Source organism: Globicephala melas, chromosome 13 (assembly GCF_963455315.2).
Source record: "Globicephala melas chromosome 13, mGloMel1.2, whole genome shotgun sequence".
NCBI lineage: Eukaryota > Metazoa > Chordata > Mammalia > Artiodactyla > Delphinidae > Globicephala > Globicephala melas.
In genome coordinates, this window is record NC_083326.1 from 82,549,514 (window position 1) to 82,571,952 (window position 22,439).

Here is a 22,439-nt window from a genome sequence, read left to right on the forward strand (position 1 = left end):
GCGCAGGACAATGGGGCTGCAGAGAGGAGGACGGATAGTAAAACCAAAGACATGAAATCCAGCGGGCAGGTGGATGAGTTTATGCATTCCCAAGCCTCAAAAGTGAAAATGGCAAAAGCACACGAATCCTACCCTCTCACAGCTGAAAGCAACGAGCAGGAAGAGGAGCCCCGCTATCAACTATGAACTAAGAAGCGGCTCTCCTGCGCCCGGCTGTGCACAGAGAGGAGGAAGCTGCCGGATCTAGCTTCTCATCAACAGTGTGATTCTCTGCGCTCCTTCCCAGACAACCCTACAAGGCTGTGCTGACTAAGATTTAAGGCTTATGGAAATTGAAAATGGAGAAAAAAAAAAAAAGGAAAACTAAAATCAGAAAAAATGATTCCTCACTGCAAAGGAATTAGGCTAAGACTGTGGTGCTGGAAAAGATCTCAACATTCAGCCAAGGTGTCCAGAAAGAGTTACCATAATGTGAACATCTGGAGTCTTCTCAACCTTGGGCCATACAAAATAACCGATCCTTCTACTAACAACTACTCTATCAGCAATCAAGGGAAGGAGAGGTCACTGTGTAAAGAACAGCTTCCCTAGAGCTCAAACGTCCCACCCAAAAAGAGCCCAAGAACCCCCCAGGTAGATGATGAACAAACGCCCAATATAAGTGCAATATCACAACGAGACTTGTAGATTTGGGGGTTATAAGTCACTGGTAAGAAGACTGAGAAAAACAGAAGAAATCAAATTATTACAAAGGGCACACTGGTACACACTTTGTGGGAACATAAAATGCTAACGGCTTTTTGGACTGTACTTTGGCAATATTTATTATGATTTAAAATATTTATGTATTTTTTGACTCAGAAATTTCATTTCTAGGGAAAAAAGGCGGGGAGCAATCTAAATGTCTATGATTAAATTAGGTGCCCCAAACAGTGTGATATCAAACAGCAGCTTATTATTTTAAATGAAGAGTTGTATTTATTTACTAGCATAGAAATGCCCCCAATCTATCAAAGTATGCTGTAAAATGGTGTGTATATGATATGACCCCACTATATGTGTGTTTTAAATTTACATGTTATAGTAAGTCTCACAAATGCTGAACAAATGAAGACACACAGAAAAGTACATACTAAATGAACTGTAGTTATTTAGGCTCAAACACAAGCAAAATAACTTATAAATAAGATTTTTTTTTCATCTCAGGAAGATGTTTTTCCCTTTCACAGTATCCAAAAGACCTACAGATTTACACTATAGGATTCTTATATAAGTTTAAGAGCCCTGCGAGCAGCTCGTAGAAAGATAAAGCTTGTCACTTTAAAAACAAAAGCGTAAAAAGTCTCCTTCTCATACTTGGTCATAAGCTAAGAATTCAGCATAGAACATACAGTACCGGACATGGAGACAACCATCCTGAAACAGAACGGCTGGAAGTCAGTCAAGTTCTCGAGAACCTGACATCACATCCCTGAAATAGTGCCTACACCCGAAAATGCAGCAAGACCATCTCCAAAATATTCCGAGTAATTGGTCATCCCAGGGATTCTCAGTCTGGAAAGAGGTGAGTCTGAGAGTCAGCTGGACCGCAGCATCAGCCCAAAGCAGCTCATGCCACAAGACAGATGAAAGCCATCTTCAACTAAGGAGATCTGTGGAATATTCGTGAGGACAAATGGGAAAACAGAGGGGCCAGAGGGAGATGGGAAGGAGGCAGATGGGTTTGTTACAAGCAGCTCCAACTGACCCTCCTTGACCCAGCTCATCTACCCCACTGAGGCCCACCAGCGTGGAGGGGGGCAAGGACAGGCTTCCCCAGGCCCGGACTGCCTCCCCCAAGATGGGAGTGCCCAATGCAGTCATAGCTCAGGAGCTCCCACCTGGATCTTCAAGAGGTCATTGGGCTAAACCTCACACCTGATGCAGAAATCCCCCTTCCTGCTCTTCCCGCGATGAGAGCAAGAACTGGAGAGAGCTGCGTGGAGAAGGCAGCCTCCACTCCTGCCCTCTCTGCGCTCGTTCCAAGTGGAAGGCTCCACGAGGGCACTGGGGGCGGGACTGGGAATATTCTATACCGCTCCTCACGTAACAGTGACCTAACGAACTTAGTTCTATTGGAAGTTTTTTACTGAAGCATAACTGACTTACAATGTCACATTAGTTCAGGAGTGCAACGTGGGGACCTGATACTGTCATATGTTACGAAATGATCACCAGGAAAATTCTAGTAACTGTCTATCACCATACAAAGTTATTACAATATTACGACTACCTTCCCTAGGCTGTACATGACATCCCTGTGATTTACTTATTTTATGACTGGAGGCTTGTACCTCTTAATCCCCTTCACCTAATTCGCCCACTCCCCCCCCATCCCCCTCTGGCAGAACCAGTTTGTTCACTGTATCCATGAATGAGTCTGTTTCTGTTTCATTATGTGTATTGGTTTGTTTCATTTTTTTAGATTCCACATATACAAGGAAAATCATATGATATCAGTCTTTCCTCTGACTTATTTCACTTAGCATAATACCCTCTAGGTCCATCCATGTTGTTGCCACTGGCAAGATTTCATTCTTTTTTATGGCTGAGTAATATTCCATTGTATATATATATACCACACCTTTATCCACTCATCCACTGATGTACATTTAGGTTGCCAACAGAAGTTTTCTTTAATTAGGGGAATTCCAATCAAATATTTCAGATTTCTAAATCTAATTCCCTTTATACATGAATTTTGAAGTAAAAATGTTTTACATTCCTAAATCAAAGATTTCTATTAAACAAGGTAGCACATTAAAGTAGAAAAAACAGGGCTTCCCTGGTGGCACAGTGGTTGAGAGTCTGCCTGCTGATGCAGGGGACACGGATTCGTGCCCCGGTCTGGGAGGATCCCACATGCCGCGGAGCGGCCGGGCCCGTGCACCATGACCGCTGAGCCTGCGCGTCCGGAGCCTGTGCTTTGCAATGGGAGGGGCCACAACAGTGAGGGGCCCGCGTTCCGCAAAGAAAAAAAAAAAAAAGTAGAAAAAACATATTAACTGGGAACAAGAGGCCATAATGATACATATACACGTACATCACATATGGCCTGAGGCAAGCTGCATTTCTTCTCTGGGCTTCAGTATTCTAAGCAAAAAGAGGCATTTGTTGATCTCAAAAGAGCCTTTCCAGATCTGAAATACTGGGATTCTAAGGTACTCCTTTAATTTCTCCTAGAAATACTAACCAAAACAGTAAATAATTTTACTGCCTCTAAAAACACTCTCATTAGACTTAAGACTCTTAGAGATTCAAATTCTGTTCCAAGTATGCTAGGTTTGAACATGTAACTAAAATTTTCCTACAAATACACCATTCAAGCCTCTACAAACCACCCTGCACCTGCAGATTCTCCTTCCTTACTATAAAAATGGAGGAAATCTCCGTCCGTCTCAATCGAAGGCAAAGCAATCCCCGTGTGTGCTCAGGGTGCCACCTCTTCCCAGGAACCTCATCCCAACACTGATTTCCCCCACCACCACTGTATCTGCACCCTGTTCCTCTAGTCCAGATCAGTTTAGTCAGGATGTAAACACCCCGGACTCTGCCATCTTTAGAAAACATCTTCCCTAGATCCAATACTCCTCCAGCATCAGCCTGACAACTCTACTCTCCTTCAACATCCGACTTCTTCAAAGAACGGTCACCCCAAACCCACTTTCAACCACCTCTGATCTATTCTTTACGAAGCAGCTGGAGCGATCTTTCCGAACTACAAATCTAATCACATCACTCATCACTCTTGTTGCTCTTAAGGTCAAAATCAAAATCCTTAACACGGCCTAAACTTACAGGCCCTATGTCACCAGTCCCCACAGACACCACCTAGTGAATGAGTCTCATCTCCTACCCCTAGGGGCTCCTCCGCCTGTGCGGAATGACACTGGCCACTTCCCCAAACGTGCCAACTCCCTCCCATGTGGGCAGTTTGCCAATCCCTCTGCTAGAATGTTCCCTCTTGCCACTACCATTCCTCTGCCTGGCCAATTCCTACTCTCCTTCAGGTCCACTTTAATCCTTACATCCTCATGGAAGCCTTCTGTTGTAAGCTAAACCATCCGGACCTTATCATTTTGTCTGTTTTATCAGCCAAGCAGCACAATACTTGACTAGAAATTTAATCAACTGTTTCTTACTCTGGTGGAACAGGAGAGCTACTTGTTTTGAAAGCGTGCCATACGCTACCCCATTTCATTTACAGCTAAGCACTCAGAATGGAATTGCATACAACCTGCAGTCTAACCTACAAAGCTGTCCTGTGCTAAGGTAACAGGATTCTGATTTAACCAAAGCTTACTAGATAAATAGGTACCATAAGTCTTAAATATTTTTAGGTCCTTTGACCTAGTAATTCCACCACTATAAATTTATCCTAGGAAAGTAAGAGAGATACACACAAAAAATTTTAAATGGCATTCATGGCAGCAATATCTATACAGTAAAAAGTGGAGGAGAGGGGAGGGGAAGTAAACATCAGTAAAAATGCAAAGAAGAGTAAGCATCAGAAAACCTTCACTGTTGGGCTTCCCTGGTGGCGCAGTGGTTGAGAGTCCGCCTGCCAATGCAGGGGACACGGGTTCGTGCCCCGGTCCGGGAAGATCCCACATGCCGTGGAGCGGCTGGGCCCGTGAGCCATGGCCACTGAGCCTGCGCGTCCAGAGCCCATGCTCCGCAATGGGAGAGGCCACGACAGTGAGAGGCCCGCGTACCGCAAAAAAAAAAAAAACCTTCACTGCAACAGTGGTTAGGATACATGCTCTCACTGCCGAGGGCCCGGGTTCAATCCTTGGTGGTGGAACTAAAATCCCACAAGCCGCTCAGCGTGGTTAAAAAATAAAATAAAAATAAAATAAAATTGGTATAGCAAGTGAGTATGAGCTAAACAAACAAGTTACAGATTGAGCCGCAGAGCACTGACATACTGAAATGATGCTCTGAGTTCTGAAGCATCCACTGCTAAAACTCATGACTATTATAACCAGAAGAAGGAACCTACTGACCTTGAAACTAAGAGATCCGAAGGACCCCGTTGAAGGTAACAGGTATTAAAGGGTTCCCACAGGTGCATGGGGCCTTCTAGATTCATGATGCTACAGGACTGGGAGACAGAAGTCCCAAGTTCTAAATCTAAAACCTATAATGAATGTACTATATGACTACAGGGAGTCACTGCCTTTTTCGGGGCTTAAGTTTTCTTGTCTGTAGGACAAAAAAAATCACAAAAACTTCCAATTTCAAAATTATACTATCAATCATCAGCTCTCCATGACAGGTTCTGGAGTAAAAATACCTAAATTTTAATTGCAGAAGCACCACTCTTCAGGTTGTATGACCTTGGGCAAGTGATTGTACTTCTTAGGACCTCCGTTTCCTCACCAATTCTATGGGGGCTACTCCATATACTGCTGACACATTCAACGAGATGCACGGGACATTCTAAAGGCTAACAGCCATTCTTTTTTTCCCATTATATTACTGTAAGCCTCCAAGACTGATGGAATTTTTACGGATACAAAGGAAACTAAAGAGCACAGGGTCAAAGACTTCAGACAAACGTCATACCTTGAACTGAACTGACTAAAGTGTTGAAAAAGTCAGAAAATAGCTTTAAATTTTCATCAATGAGAAAAACAGCTACCATTTCTTGGGAATTCTCTGGCAGTCCAGTGGTTAGGACTCGGTGCTTTCACTACCGAGGGCCTAGGTTCAATCCCTGGTCAGGGAACTAAGATTCCACAAGCCACATGGTGTGGCCAATAAATAAACAAATAAGGTTCTGCTGTTTAAAAAAAAAAAAAAAGTTACCATGTCTTGAGTGTTAACTGGATACCAGGCACTGCTAAGAATGTCATATGCATCAGCTAATTTAATCCTCACAACAATGCTAGATGTTAGCACTATTATTCAACCTCATTTTCATAGATGAGAAAACTAAGAAGTTAAATAACTTGCTACGGTCACAAAGGCAGAGCTGGACTCAGCTTGTGTTTTTAGCACTGCTACACTGCCTCTCGTTTAACACAAACAAACAAAAAAAAATCAGTCACTGTGTCATTCGGGGGTTCTAGAATGTACAGCATGTAGACCTTATACATTGTTTCCTGCTTATTAGCAAAAAAAAAAGAAACTACAGTACATTTCTTTTTTCTTAATATTTATTTATTTATTTATTTGGCTGCATCGGGTCTTAGCTGCCGCACACTCTTCTCTCTAGTTGTGGCGCACAGGTTCCAGAGCGCACGGACTTGGTTGCCCCTCGGCACGTGGGACCTCAGTTCCCGGACTAGGGATCAAACCCGCATCTCCTGCATTGGAAGGTGGATTCTTAACCACTGGACCACCAGGGAAGTCCCTCCTTTCTTTTCCTAGACCTAAACCTGATCATTTAAAAGGCAGAGAAATTCTGAAATAACATCCTGTGATCTCTGAGTTTTCCAAGACACTCAAAGAAACAGGATCTCATATTTACCCACACACTATCCTTAAAGCAAAAATTAAAAACCAGAAAGAAAAAAAAACCTTTGTTAAAAACGTCTAAGTCCACCTCTCAGCTTGTTTTGTCAAGTAAAGTTACCTTAATATTTACAAGCTAAAAACTCAATATTCTTTTGACTAAACGAAGATAAAACTAGAGTCGATCCCTGCAAACCTACGCTTATACTACGCACAAACTGTGTAGCCAGTTTCTAATCTGTTGTATATTTACACATAAAAGGAACCAGAAAAGCTGATTACTTACTCTATAAATGAATGGTCATCCCTACAGAACAGATTCTGAGCCCGCATGTGTGTAGTTCAACCCGTCACTCAGGTCAACGTAACGACCTTGGAAGGTTCATGGACTCACCAATACTCGGTCTCCAATTTTGAGCTCTCTTTCTCCTTTCTTGACTGAGCCGGCCTCCGAAAGGTTGGAAATAGATTCACTGATGGTCTTTGTAAGGTTGCTGATCTGAGACGTAGCTGAAGGTTCCTTTGCGGTTGGCTGGGGCGATTTATGGGGAATATTTGAGGGGGTGGCTGGGGAAGAGGACACCATGCTGGCTGTCGAAGCGGACAGAGGCGAAGTCGTTCTGGAAGCATGAGTTGTCTGCAGGCCGTCGGCTTCATCTTCTGCCTGCACCTTCCTCGTCAACTTTGAAGGTCGGGTGAATATGCCCTTTAAAGGCTCACACTGGAAATACCGAATTCCTGCCACTGAACCATCATTCTTGCCTATGGGTTCATCTAAAACAATCCCGGCCCATTGGCCTGGTGCAAACTGGGTTTCTCCCAGGAACTGGATAAATCCAGGCTTATTCCCATTCACCCAAACTCGCTCCCCAACTCGAAAATCATCCACAAACTCCTCTTGTGTCTCAGCAGATGGAGTGCTTGATGCTTTTTCACTGGATATTGTTTTTTCTATTGGAGCTGCAACTGAAAACAGAAGAAAGGATCAGAAAAGATTCAATTTCATATTTAAGCAGACAACCCCTAAGTTAAAAGGAAAATAAACTAGAGAAAGGGCCAAAAGCAACAGAAGTAGCCACAACTCTTCAAGAGGTACTCTGTTTATCTTTTTTTTTTTTTTTTTTTTAGCAAGGCAGCAAAAAGTACTTGACCCATCACTACCATTTTCTTTTTTTTTAATTAACTTATTTATTTATTTATTTTGGCCGCGTTGGGTCTTCATTGCTGCACGCGGGCTTTCTCTAGTTACGGCAAGCAGGGGCTACTCTTCATTGCAGTGTGCAGGCTTCTCATTGCGGTGGCTTCTGTTGTTGCAGAGTATGAACTCTAGGCACGCCGGCTTCAGTAGTTGTGGTGCACGGGCTTAGTTGCTCCGTGGCATATGGAATCTTCCTGGACCAGGGCTCGAACCCGTGTCCCCTGCATTGACAGGCAGATCCTTAACCACTGTAGCACCAGGGAAGTCCCGCATCACTACCATTTTCAATGCTGTCAAAACTCAATGAGCTGATAAGACTTAGTCCTTATCTGCAATTAAGATTGGAAGAAGTCAAAACTGGGGAAAAAAGAAGTCCTTTTCCCAGAATTCATAATATAGGTCCGATTTCATTCTTCACCCTGTATCCTGCACATGATGAGCAAATGCCCATTCAGACCCACTGAGACGGGCTCTATTCCCCCATTTGAGTGGTCAGTTAAAGCTGACAGGACTAGGCCCATTTAACCACACACATTCGCAATTAACTTGATGCAGGAGGGGATTCAGTGCCGCAGTCCCTACCATCATTATTCCAAGACTATTCCTTTGCTAGCAGAAATGGAAATCACAGCAGGGAAGAAAAGAGAGCATATGGCCTGACTCCCTGTAAAGGCAAGACGACTTGGCAAACTCTACCCTACGGTAAAGACAGAGTTAAATTCTGCCAGGAATGTGATATTTACACTGGAAATACACTCACGCATTCACCCAGCAAGCGTTTATTAAATATTTAGCGTGAACTGGCAAAGAGAGCCTGAATTCTTAATGTCTGCCATTTACTGGGCATATCGTGATCTCAGGATGTTCCATGACCTCTCGTAGTTTAGTTTTTTCATCTGTAAAAGGGGAAAGTAGTAATATCTATCTTGAGGGATTTTTTTCTTTGAATGAGGATTAAATGAAATAATGTATTTATCCAAGTTACGCATCTTTCTTGAGTTCCTACCACTCTGGAACTAGTCCCAGGCATCGTTCTTCACCAGGGACAAAGCAAGACAGCACAGTCCATGCCTTCATAGAGCTCAGAGTCTAGCGGTGGAAAAGCAGACAGTCAAGGCACACACCAGGTAACTTCAGGTGGTGTAAGTGCTGTGAAGGAGACAGTGCCTCTGGGCAGAGCAGTCAGGGAAGGCCTCCTGGAGGAGGTGATATCTAGTCTGAGACCTGATTGACAGGAGTGAATCACACAGACTGGGGAGCAGAGTGGCCCAGTGGAGCGAGAGTGCGTGCTGAACATCTCTTTACCCTACATAGAAAGGGGGACTGTGGAGTTTCCATTTGTGGAGGGTTTTTTTGCTTGTTTGTTTGTTTAGAAGACAGTGGATGCTCTCAGATAGAACAGATAATAATCTGCCAAAGACAGGGGCCAGTTTTTTTTTTAGCATCAGTTCTGGCTTTGCACATCAACAGTTACTCTTCCCAGAGTGCTGCAAGCATGAATTTCTGAAAAACAATGTTCATAAAAGTGTCTTGAATTCCTTGGCAATCACTTCCTTTTAAGCGTGTAAGTTTTAGTATTAATAAGCTGCTTTAATCCTAATTTAAAAAACCTAACGTGTGCCAAGTAATACTGGAGAAACCAAGTTGAATTACTCATGATCCCTGGACTCAAGGACTTCAAGTGCTAAAAGGTACGCACGAAAAATACTAAAAGTGAAAAAGACAATTCTAACAGGGGTAGATATAACAGTGGAAGGCCTTATACAAGGGTTGGCATTTGGAGGGGTCTTAAAAGAGGAAGGATTTTGAGGAGAAGGGGATGCCAATTTTGACTGACTTCCCCAAAGCTAAATAGTCCTTAAATAAACCCATTTCTTCACAGTCCTTTGCTTTATCAGTAAAGCTTTCCTCTAAGATGTTGTTACCAAGTCTAAGCTCGTACTACTCACCACACAACAGGCAGGTAACCAAGAGACGAATTGTTGGGGCAAAAGAATAACGACTTTATTTGGAAAGCCAGCAGACCGACAAGATGGCGGGCTCGGGCCCCAAAGAACCATCTTGCCTGAGTTAGAATTCGGGCTCCTTTTATACTAAAAGGGGAGGGGGGTAAAGTCAAACACTTCCTGGTTCCCATCAGCCTCCGGAGGGCATGGGTTAATTTCTTCCTCCCTGCAGTCATTCACAGGTGGGCCTGGTCAGGATGTTTCCCGTGAGCTGAACACAAAGGTATTTTAGCTTAATGCTCATTACCTGGGAAGCAGGGTTCCAAGAGATGGGCCATTATGTATAATTTAAACTTATAGGCAACATCCCTTTAGTGAGTAACTTGTAATAGAATACAAAAGGTTCTTCCCTATTACAATGTTTTATGGCCTCTCTGAAAAGGTTTTATCCTGATACATAAAATGTAAATAACTCAGGATCTCCAATGAGTCAACACATATTTACTGAGCTCCTGTTTCGTGCCAGGCAATTTTCTAGGTGTGTGGATGGAATACAGCAGTGAAAAAAAAAGAAAAAAAAAGCAAACCCAAAGATCCCTTCCCTCAAGGAAGACCTATGAATGTCTTTATGGAAGAACTTGAAGAAACAATGTTGTACTTAATAGATTATGGTGGGCACCTGTCTGGAAAGGCTGAAAACATAAGATCTAATAGTATACAAATCACATAAAAAGATGGTAAAAGCAAGCATCAGATGCTTCTCTCCTGCCTCTCTTACTAAAGACCTTAGGTGATCGTTACGGGATGGAAATGGAAATGCTGAAGGAGGAGATGGAGAACAGATGAGGAACAGGTTGTTAACGATTATAAAAGACACAAGTTCATCTATAAAATGGGGAAGGTTTTCCCTCATGAGCCAGACTTGAGCTACTGTACTACCTGCTCCCTTGATGATGATGGCCAATTTCAGGTCAGTGACTGTCATCATATCTTTTAAGCCAGATTAGTCTTTGTTTTCTCTATATATCCCTAAACCCCAAGAGAAAGGTCCTGATGAGTTCAGGAAGACACATGGGCAGAAAAACTGAAGAAACACTTTAACACTGTAAGGATCAAACACTGAAATTAACTTGACAACTATTTCAGAACCTTACACTGAATCAATGAAATAGACTCTTCACTGATTAAGACTACTAAATATAAAATTCTATGTCTTTTAATTGAAACTTTTTCAAGTATTTTCAACAATATGAAGTTTTATAAGATTGTCTTTTTAAATTTTTCAAATAGAAGTCTTCACATATGATGAAAAACTTGCTGTTAATAAGAAACATAAAGCATTACCAGAAGCAGGTGTCTTCAAGGCTGTGCTTCCAGGCTTAAGGATCTTCGTAGGGGCCTTAAGCCCACTTGGTTTTAGCATACTCATTGTCCTTAGTATATCAGAGCTGTTTTTCCTTTGCCTGTTGCCACTATCTTTCCCCAGTCATTGATAGAACTGTGGGTGTTTCTATAGTGGAGTCAGTCTCTGGGTTAAATCTGCAAAGAGAAAAATATAAAAAGAGTTTAGAATCTATAGGAGAAACAAAGTAGAAAGAGTTAACGAAAGTAGCTTTCACAGCCTAAACTTTTCCTTATGATAACCATCTCCACAATGAACCTAGGAACCTAGAAAACTCCAAATATCAAAAATATGAAGATGCTGCTGAAATAGATTTAAAAGCAATTTACTATCCTAAAGACAAGTAGCTAAGGCTGGCAATATATTCACTTTTCTTTATAGTATCTAATAATACCAGATCAGTACAGTGCCTAAAAACCACACAATCCATAGAAGAGGGTTCAGAAAAATGTGCACCAAACTAAATGGGGGAAAGAGAAGGAAGTTTTCAGTTTTCACTTCATTGACTTCTATGTTGCTTAAGTTTTATGACCACAAGCCCGTATTAACTGTATATACTGTTTAATCCACAGAATTATACAATAACTCAGTATAAAGCCAAGTATATGTTAAACAAGAGAAACGTTCAAATTCAAACTCTGTAAGAAAAAGCCGTACCTGGAAAGTACTAAAAGGAAGTTATCTTTGTTTTATCTACAGAAACACAATGAACTTCTGATTTACTCAAGACCAAGTATGAATCTACAACTTCTGGCTCAGGCAAAACAGTACCTTGCCATTTGCTCTTTAAGAGAGGAGGAAGACCTTGGGATTTTGGAATACAGAAAAATATTTCTAGACATAATACCCAATAAAACAAAATTCAAAGAGAAAAATGCTATTTACTGACTCTCTCAAACGGCTGCATTTTGCATTTTTTTCTGGTAGTCGAGCTTGGATGATGACGCACAGACCTCACTCTGGCTCTCTTACAAGCAATGCCAAGCATCAGTAAACAATCCGGCCAGGGCTAACAGAGGAGCTGCCATGGTCCCTGTAGTGAGGTGAATGGTGGCCTCCCCAAAAGATATGTCCATCTGGAACCTATGCATGTGACCTTATTTGAAAGAAGAGTCTTTGCAGACGTTAATTCAGTTACGTGTCTTGACATGAGCTAGCTCGTCCTGGATCACCTGCCTGGGCCCTAAATCTGATGACAAGTGTCCTAATTAGAAGAGGAGATCACAGAGGAGACAGCCAGGTGAAGACCCAGGCAGAGATTGCAGCCATGTGACTACAAGCCAAGGATGGCCAGCAGCCACCAGAAGCTAAGACAGAAGCATGAGACGGATTCTCCCTCAGAGCCTCCAGAAGGAACCAACCCTGGTGATACTTTGATCTCGGACTTACGGCCTCCAGATCTGTAAGAGAACAAATCTGTTGTCTTAAGCCACCTGGTTTGTGGTGGTCACTTGTTATGGCGGCCCCAGGAAACTAATATAGCCATGTAAGTTTTTCTATTCAAAGATAATCAGACTGGGACTTCCCTGGCGGTCCAGTGGTTAAGACTTTGCCTTCCAATAGCGGGGTACAGGTTCGATCCCTGGTCGGGGAGCTAAGATTCCCACATGCCTCGAGGCCAAAAAACCAAAACATAAAAACAGAAGCAATACTGTAACAAACTCAATAAAGATTTTACAAATGGTCCACATCAAAATATCTTCAAACAAACAAACAAAAAAACCAAAGATAATCAGACTGAATGGAAATCAAACCAAGACAGTAGCCTCATTAGGCTCACTCTGAAGACTCCCCATGGTTCTCAAGAGGGTCCAAAACAGCACAAAGTGTTTTTTACAAAGTCAAAGGTAAGCCGTGTGGCTTGGGGGAAGACTGGGATTAACAGAGAAAGCACTGCTGTGTGCCTGAAGACAGGGGTTGCCGATCCTGGGTATTAATACAAAATTCCTGGGCTCCTGTCACCACCATCACCCTCACTGCCAGGACGGTGGCAGTGTGCTGGGAGTCTGTGTGCCAGGCCAGGTGGTTCTAACTCAGAGTCGGATTTGAAACCACATGCCTCACTGCCAGACCCTCACCATACACAGCGTGTAAGCCGCAAGCAGAGCTACCTGCTCCTGCTCCTGCCTTAGACAGGTGGAGGGTTTCGCTGAGTCTCCTCTAGGCTATTTACTCGTGCAAAAATATCTGAGGAGGCTGGGGACAAGCTAAGTGCAGAGATTACCATGGGGTCTTGTGTGTTGGCTACTCTTCACCCTGGTCCAATATCATAAAGTGACAAGGGTCAGGTAGTTAAGGACAGAACAAAGGAGGCACGATCGTCCTGGAAAAGCTACTATAGCGGTGAGAAGAGAGGATGAAGTACTCCTTAAAATATTTCACTTGGGCTAAACAGTGAATTCTTGGGCTCAGGTCAAGCACTCCTCCCTAAAGAGAAATTCTGAAAACTGCCACTAGCGACTAAGCCAGGCTCAGCCAGTTTCAAACCTTGCAGCTCAACATGCTAAGCTCACAAAACACTGGCCAACCTAAAGCCTCGGCCTAAGAAACAGAGGCGTGTGTGGTTATCAGGAATGGTCATAAACCCAAAGTCTTATGTCTTCTGTTGTCTAATCTTCATGCCTCTAGCTCTTGGTCCATCTGAGCTACTTGAATCCCAAAGCAGGGAACTGTGACCAAGATTTAATGAAGGAGAAAAATCTAGTCTGTCTCAATAAAAGAATTAGGAGCAATTTAAAAAAACACTCTGTGTTTTTTGTGTCTTGGACCTATTTCTGGGCCTTCTAGTTTTCCACACTATTTTAATAATTATGGTTCTAATCACTGTTAATATTTCATAGTACAAGTTCTCTCTCATTCTTTTAAATTTTGTAAAATATACAGAAAAGTACATAAAACAGATATGTACATAAAACAGATATGCAGTTTAATGGGTGAAGCAAACAGCTATGTAATCACAAACCAGATGCAGAAAAGCCACTGCCAGCACTCCAAAATCTCCCTGTGTGTCCCCTCCAGCCTCGCCTTTGTCTCCCAGAGGTAACTACTATTCTGACTTTATGGCAATACTCCCCTTTTAGAAAATAGTTTTACCGGTTATCTGTGCAACAATATGATTAGTTTGTTCTGCCTACTTTTGACGTATAAAAATGGAATCACACTGTACGTTGTGTCTGGTATCTTTCACTCAACATTGCTTATACAATTTGCGTGTTGGTGTGATTTATTCATTTTCATTACTGTATGATGTGCCATTTCCTCAGTACCACTTTATTTTACTGCGACGGATACTTCTATAGTGATTTCAGCTTTTGGCTATTGTAAGCAATGCTGCAACGAGCATCTTTGTGCACATAAACACATTTCTGTAGGGCATTTACCTAGGGGTTTAATTGCTGGATTATGAGGTAGGCACATCTTTAACATTTAATATCCCTCTCCTTTTCCCCTGCTGTGTATGAGTTCCAGTTCACCAACACTTGATATTGCCAGACTTTAATAACTTTGGCCAGTGTGATGTTGAGACATTCATTGTGGTTTTATTTTGCATTTCTCTAATTAGGAACAAATTTGAGCATCTGCCTGCGTTCACTGGTCACTGCAATTCTTCTTTTGAAAAGTGCCCATTCAAAACTTGTCTCTGTTGTGTTCATGTCAGCTGTCTTTTACTCACTGATTTGTATATATTCTTGGCACTAATCATTATTGAGTTACATCTGTTGTAAATATCCTCTCCTTCTCTGATTATTTTTCTTTCTCGTCATGGTTTTTTGATGAATAAAAATTCTTCATTTAAAAAATAAATAAAACTAAAACCCAACAATGTTGGTTTTTAAATCTTCCAATTTAAGTTTCTTCTTCATGCATTATTAATGAATGCCAAGTCAGGCTTGCTTTAAAAAATCAATTCACTGGAGCTTCCCTGGTGGCGCAGTGGTTGAGAGTCCGCCTGCCGATGCAGGGGACACGGGTTCGTGCCCCGGTGCGGGAGGATCCCACATGCCGCAGAGCGGCTGGGCCCGTGAGCCATGGCCGCTGAGCCTGTGCGTCCGGAGCCTGTGCTCCGGAACGGGAGAGGCCACAGCAGTAAGAGGCCCGCGTACTGCAAAAAAAAAAAAAAAAAAAAAACCCTGCCTTATTTGTGTCTCAAAATAGCTGTGAAGGTAGGTGAACAAATATCTTTATGCCCATTCACAGACAAAGAGAATTAAGGTCTGAGAAGGTAAGTGACTTTCCCAAGGTCAATCAAATTAGTGCTGGCGCTTTTGGGACCTGGTACTTTGCTGAACAGATTCACTCTCTGAAGGAAATCTTCCCACAAGATGGTCATCCATTCATTCAACAAATATTTCCTGAGAAACTACTATGTAAAAGGTACTCTTCCATTTTCTCACTGGCCGGTGGGGTAAGCAGGAAAGGAGAAACCGCTGGGAGGCTCAGAGAGAGTGCTGAACACACAAAAATATTTGTCTTTGAGCAGAGAAACAGGAGCTTACTAGGGAAATGTAGAAGGAACGCCAAGCAGCCCAAAGTACACGTGAGGCTCGTGGTCATGAATTTAAAGTGAAACCAGTCTCCCGTTATTTTTTCTCTAATAACAAGCTTCTGCTCAGGCACAGATATGAGGAAGGTAGATAGCTAAGTTCAACTACAACCAAAATTCTGCCAGTTAAATTAAAATAGAAGGGAAAAGCAAGGGAGGTGATGGTGATTTTAAAGGAGTGTTTTCTAGGAGTGATTAAAATGGCACTGGGAATCTGAGATGAGTGAAAAGGGAAGTGAAGACAGCGTGGGGTCAGAGTGAAAAATGGGATCAGAGGTCTCAGAGAGGATGAAGGATTGTCACAATGAAGACACTGGATACTCAAATGTGCATACAAATCTGGGGATCTTTTTTTTTTTCTTTTAATGTATTTATTTTATTTATTTTTGGCTGCGTTGGGTCTTCACTGCTGCGCGAGGGCTTTCTCTAGTTGTGGCGAGCGGGAGCTACTCTTCGTTGCAGTGCTCGGGCTTCTCATTGCGGTGGCGTCTCTTGTTGTGGAGCACAGGCTCCAGGTGTGCAGGCTCAGTAGTTGTGGCGCACGGGCTTAGCTGCTCCGCGGCACGTGGGATCTTCCCGGACCAGGGCTCAAACCCATGTCCCCTGCGTTGGCAGGCGGATTCTGAATCACTGCACCACCAGGGAATTCCTGGGGATCTTGTTAAACTGCAGATTCTGACTTGGTAACTCTGGGGCGGGGCCTCAGATTCTGCTTTCCAACACTCCCAGAGGATATTAATCCTGCCATTTTGAGGACACCCCCTCCCCTTTGAGTAGCAAGGGGTCAGTGGATCAGAGGTGGTGTTTAGAGTGAGAAGCTCGAAGGCTCTGACCATGGGGATGGAACTCAGAGGCCTGAGTGCTGAAGGGATTACTGGTAGGACTGTGGGAGTCTAAAATACAGGGACTGGAGGAGGAGATGTGGATAGCAAGAAGGAGGCAGAAGCTATAAGGAGTGAAGGGAAGAGGCGGAGGCCAGTGGATATCAGCATGGTAGAGCCTCGAAGGGGCTGCGGTTTTTGAAGGCCTGAGAAGCAGCAATTTACAGCATCAAACAACACGGTCAAGTCTGAGGTAGGCCCTTGAGAGGGCTGCAGGGGAAACAGTGTCTTCAGAGACCAGCCAAGTTCTACACAAGGCAAGGAGCGAAAGAGACTGTTCAGAGAAGAGGCTGGTGACAGAGAGAGAAGACTGATAATCACAAACATGAACTATAGAAGGCCAAGTTAAAGAGTTTGGAATTGGGCTCCATTAGCAGATGAACCCAGCAGTACAGAGATGAATAGTTAAGTATAAAATTATCTGTCTTACATTGTAGTTAAGAGGCAGTGTACTTAAAAAAAAAAAAAAAAGTGGATTTGTGAAGAAAGCAACCTAAACATGATGAACCTAAAATTTAACAAAAAAATGATGCTATGTTTTGTAATAATCAGTTAGAAAAACAACATCGAAAGTCAACATAATGGTAATGTTCAATGTCTTAAACTGGGTGGGGTGTACATGGGTATTCACTCCATTGTTCATTGTGTGCACACAGATCTCCTGGGGATCTTGTTGAACTGCAGATTCTTATATACGTATACACATACACTTCATGTTGAGTAATTGAACATAACGTGAAATACACCAGAAGGAGGAATAAAGGTGACTGTGCATTGCCAAATTAAAAAGAGGCACAGCCCAAGAAGTCTAGAGAAAGAGTTAAAAAGAAAATGTGTATTTTACTCACCCTGGGAAAAGGTTCTCTGGAAAATAAACATAGGGCGTCTATGGAGCAGACTTGGAAAAGCTGGGTGAAAATCAGCATTGAAGGACATTTGAGACAGTGCTCCAAAATCCTCTGCTCACGTGTGGGTTGGGTTTCTAAGAGCGACCAAAGGAAACTGTGCCTTTTGGCATTTCACTCATTATAAATACACAAAGTTATATTTTATAAACTTCAATCTCTGAATTTGTTAGTATGAGTCTAATCTCTGACTATATGGATTTAAAAAAAAGAGTTTCTGAGCTTACAAAGTGGAGGGTAAGATCTCTAAGACAGGAGTGACACAGAGACAGGCGGTCCTGCCAACCCTGATTTTTGTTACTTTAACGCAGCAGTTCTCTAAGTGTGAGCCCTGCATGCCTAGGGCACCCAGCGACCCGTTCAGGGAGTCAAAACTATTTTCATAATATTGCTAAGACGTGACTTGCCTTCTCCTGCAATGTTGACATTTACAGAAGCAATGGTGGGTAAAAAGTGTAGATGCCATGAGCAAGGCAGTAGAGGCACACTGTACTATTCTGTATTCAGTGCTTCCAGGAAAAAAAAAAAACTACTTTCACGTAAGAATGTGATAAAGCACTTGATAAAGCATAAAAATGAATAATTTTATTAAATTTCAACCTTGAATATGTGCCTTTTTAATATTCTGAGTAACAAAATGGGAAGTCCATGTGAACCACTTCTGCTGCACACCCCTGCACAATGACCGTCTCAATAAGAAGCACACGTGCAACTGAGGGGCAAGCTCAACCAGCCACTCTGTTCACGGAACACCATTTCCACCTGAAAGAATCCCTGACAAGCTGTGGTTACTCAGACTCGGTATCTCCAGCAGACATTTTCTTGAAAATGAACTATGTGAGCCTGTCACTTCAAGGAAAACAACTATTTGTTGACAATGATAAAATTTAAGCTTTCAAGAGAAAGAATTTTGGAAAACCTATCCTCTGCTGTGAGCTTGAGAGCTTCGCAATACTACAGATTTTTCTGATGAGATCGATGGTGTTAACAAACATAATTTTTAATGTGCCAATGTTTGGAAGATCTCATAACTCAGTAAATCAATATTTTCCAACCAGAAATGTATAATGTTACAAAATCCCATATGGGTTAAGGGTTCATTCAAAGCACAAATTAGACCAATGGATTTTTACGTAACAATAAAAGTTCATTCATATAGTTTGAGATGCCACCTTTAAGAAACTACAGACTATCAAGTTTTTGGAGTAGTATTTTTTTATACATAAGTTTATTTCATTTATCTATTTTTGGTGTGTTGGGTCTTCGTTGTTGGGCACAGGCTTTTCTCTAGTTGCCGCGAGCAGGGGCTACTCTTCATTGCGGTGGCTTCTCTTGTTGCAGAGAACAGGCTCTAGGTGTGCTGGCTTCAGTAGTTGTGGCATGTGGGCCTCAGTACTTGTGGCGCACAGGCTTAGTTGCTCTGCAGCATGTGGGATCTTCCTGGAACAGGAAGCATTGGTAGGCGGATTCTTAACCACTGTGCCACCAGGGAAGCCCTGGAGTAGTATTAAAGAAGAAAATCCATAATTATCTGAAAATGCTCTTCCTTTCCTATAAATCTGTGAGGCCAATTTTCTTCATGTACTTCAATCAAAACAATGTATAGGGACTTCCCTGGTGGCACAGTGGTTAAGAATCGGCCTACCAATGCAGGGAAAACGGGTTCGAGCCCTGGTCCGGGAAGATCCCACATGCCGTGGAGCAACTAAACCTGTGCGCCACAACTGCTGAAGCCCACACACCTAGAGACCGTGCTCCACAACAAGAGAAGCCACCTCAACGAGAAGTCCGCCCACCACAACGAAGAGTAGCCCCTGCTCGCCTCAACTAGAGAAAGCCTGCGTGCAGCAACAAAGACCCAACACAGCCAAAAATAAATAAATAAATTTATTTTTTAAAAAAAGTATCACTACAGATTAAATGCAGGAGTTCACTTCTATTAAGCTTGTCTTCTGTTAAAGCCAGACATTTAGAGAGATTTGCAAAAATGTAAAACAATGCCATCTTCTCATTAAATTTTTTACTTTAGAAAATAGTTATTCTTCATTAAAGAAATATAACATGTATGGGTTTATTATTATGTCTAATGAATTAATAAATACTTTAAAATATTTTCAGTTTTACTTCCTAGTATGGTAAATATCAATAGATAAAACCTACAAATAAAAACTCTTTGGAGACCTCAATAATTTTTAAGGATGTAAAGGGGTCCTAAGGAAAGAAGTTTGAGAACTGCTGCTATAGGCATTTTTGCTTTACATTTTGAGTCACAAAGGGCTTCCCAGTTTATAAGGCCTCCCAAAAGCATGTGCTTCTTGTTCGGATAATTTTAGATCTGGATGCCAAGTTAGCAAGCACAGGATTTACTACTGTATTACCACTGATACAGCACTGTGCTAGGGGTTGAGTGATGTAAGGAGCCTGAACTTACAATCTACAGGAAGACCAGATGTGTGTACATAGAGCAACATGAACACAATGATGCACTGACACTGGGGTATTTGCATACGTAAGACAGACATTTCTCTAAGGCAGATATCAGATGGACCGGAGCTCTGAATCAGCACTTTTCAAAATGTGCAGCAGTGTCACCTGGGAACTTACTAAAAATGCAAATAATTGGGGACCCTCCCCAAACCTACTGAAACGAACTCTGGAGCGGGGGCCAGCTATCTGCATTTTAAGCCCTTCTGGTAATTCTGAGGCTAACGTTGGAGAAACACTGCTGAACAACTGATAAGATCAGAGGTTCATTTTCTCAATTACATGCACATGAATCACCCACATGATCGATTTGGCAAATACCCCTACAGAAGCCCTGGTGCTTTCACTCTATGCTTTTGTTTCAGGTTTTTCACTCAGCCTTGAATGCCCTTTCCAAGCCTAGTTATTTTCATCTGCTGAAACTTTACTCAAGGGCAAATTCAGGGATACAGCCAGCCCACAAAACCTTCTCCAATGAAAATGTGTTCCTCCTTCAATTTCCCACAGAGCTGAGTCTGTATCTCTTTCCTATCACCTAGCACATTGAGCTGGCTGTACACGGCCTATTGATTCTACAGGTTACAAATGCCCTGGGGGGAGAAACTGTATTTTAGTCATTATATCCCTCATGACACTTTATAAACTATGCTCACTACAAAAAAAATGAGAAAAATAGTCTCAATTGTTTAAATGAGTTTACAAACCAGTTGGGATATACCCAATATATATATATATTTTTAACATCTTTATTGGGGTATAATTGCTTTACAATGGTGTGTTAGTTTCTGCTTTATAACAAAGTGAATCAGTTATACATATACATATGTTCCCATATGTCTTCCCCAATATTTTAAAAAGTTATTCTTGGTGCTTGCTACAGGTGACAGAAAAATATATGACACAGGCATAAGCTCAAGAATTTATGATGCAGTTGGAGAGAAAAGACCCACATATATGAAAAATAACTAAGAACACAATGCAACTTGTGTGTCAAAGGAAAGCAACAGCTGTTGGCAGTCAGGAATTTTTAAAAGGCAGAGAGAAAAATTTCAGAAAAGACCGAGGAAGGGAGAGGAAAGGTATAAAGCATGTGAATAAGACAATGAGACGCTCAGCATGGCTAACATTAGATTCTTGTAAGAAATCAATTTAGAAAGTTAAATGAAAAGGAGACTTTAAAGAGCCTTAGAGGGTGATGGTCTAGTCGGGTGGGTTGGGGGGGTGGGGAGGGAGCGGATGTGTGTATGCATATGGCTGGGTTGCTTCACTATGCACACGACGTTGTAAAGCAATTATACTCCAATAAAATAAATAAATAAAGAGCCTTAGAGGGAATTCCCTGGCAGTCCACTGGCTAGGACTCTGAGATTTCACTGCCGTTGCCGGGGTTCAATCCCTGGTTGGGGAATAAGATCCCACAAGCCACGAGGTGCAGCCAAAAAAAAACCAAAACAAACCTTTAAGACTCCACTGGTACAAGATAAAAGATGTCTACAGTTTCCCTTTAGGCCCTATATGTATTCCATTTGTCCATTTCAGTTATCTTAACCTAACCACCATTACCAAGCAAAGATTTAAACCGAAGGTTGGCAGCCCCTTTTCCAGTGGCATGCCGAGTCTTTATTCACTCCAACCATGGCTGTTTGTAACGGCCGGGGGCTGGCTGCGGGGGTAGGTCTTAAATTTCAGGGAAGAACCATGAGCATCAGAAGACGATAATTAAATTGCAAATACAAAGAAAGGTTCTCATCTAAAACCCTTCGGATAACACCTTAGCAAGGATAAATTTGGAGAGGCTGTAAAGATTGGATACCACTGAACACAAATGACAAATTGCAGACTTCTCTACTACTCTTCGCACTGCGGGAGGGGAGGGGGATCAGATATTCCACAGCCTACTTTGCCTCGATAACTTTTGGTATCTTAGCATAAGCTGCTCACCCCAGTTTACAAGTCAGGCTGAAAGCTAAATATTCTAGGTCTGCACTCTCCAATATGGGAGCCACTAGCCACTTTAAATTCTTTTAAAATGTAATCAAGTTAAAAATTCAGTTCCTCAGTCACACCAGCCACACTTCAAGTGCTCAAGAGCCACAATGCAACGTATAGAATAATTTCCACCATCACAGAAAGTTCTAATGGATAGCACTGTGCTAGAACCTCCAGGAACCCTCTACTGCCAAATGAACAGTGTCCTTCAAAGTGACCACCTGAGGAAATGGCAAGTTTATTTGAATAATACTGCTTTGGTCAAAATATTTTTAACTCTCATTTTTTTTATTTTTTTATTTTTTAAAAATTTATTTTATTTATTTTTGGCTGCATTGGGTCTTCGTTCCTGCGGGCGGGCTTTCTCTAGTTGCGGCGAGTGGGGGCTACTCTGTTGTGGTGCACGGGCTTCTCACTGCAGTGGCTTCTCTCGTTGCGGAGCATGGGCTCTAGGCTCGCGGGCTTCAGTAGTTGTGGCTCGCGGGCTCTAGAGCGCAGGCACAGTAGTTGTGGCGCACGGGCTTTGTTGCTCCACGGCAACGTGGGGTCTTCCCAGACCAGGGCTCGAACCCGTGTCCCCTGCATTGGCAGGT

General features: G+C 42.4%; 1 protein-coding gene across 1 annotated transcript in view; it reads right to left on the minus strand.

Moving 5' to 3' along the window:
- CLIP1 (CAP-Gly domain containing linker protein 1) overlaps positions 1–22,439 on the minus strand; it is a 122,639-nt gene that overhangs the window by 76,594 nt on the left and 23,606 nt on the right. Inside the window, 2 exon segments of the mRNA XM_060283144.1 lie at positions 6,893–7,464; positions 10,987–11,181. Of these exon segments, the coding sequence (XP_060139127.1) occupies positions 6,893–7,464; positions 10,987–11,071 (657 nt within the window). The 5' untranslated portion in view covers positions 11,072–11,181.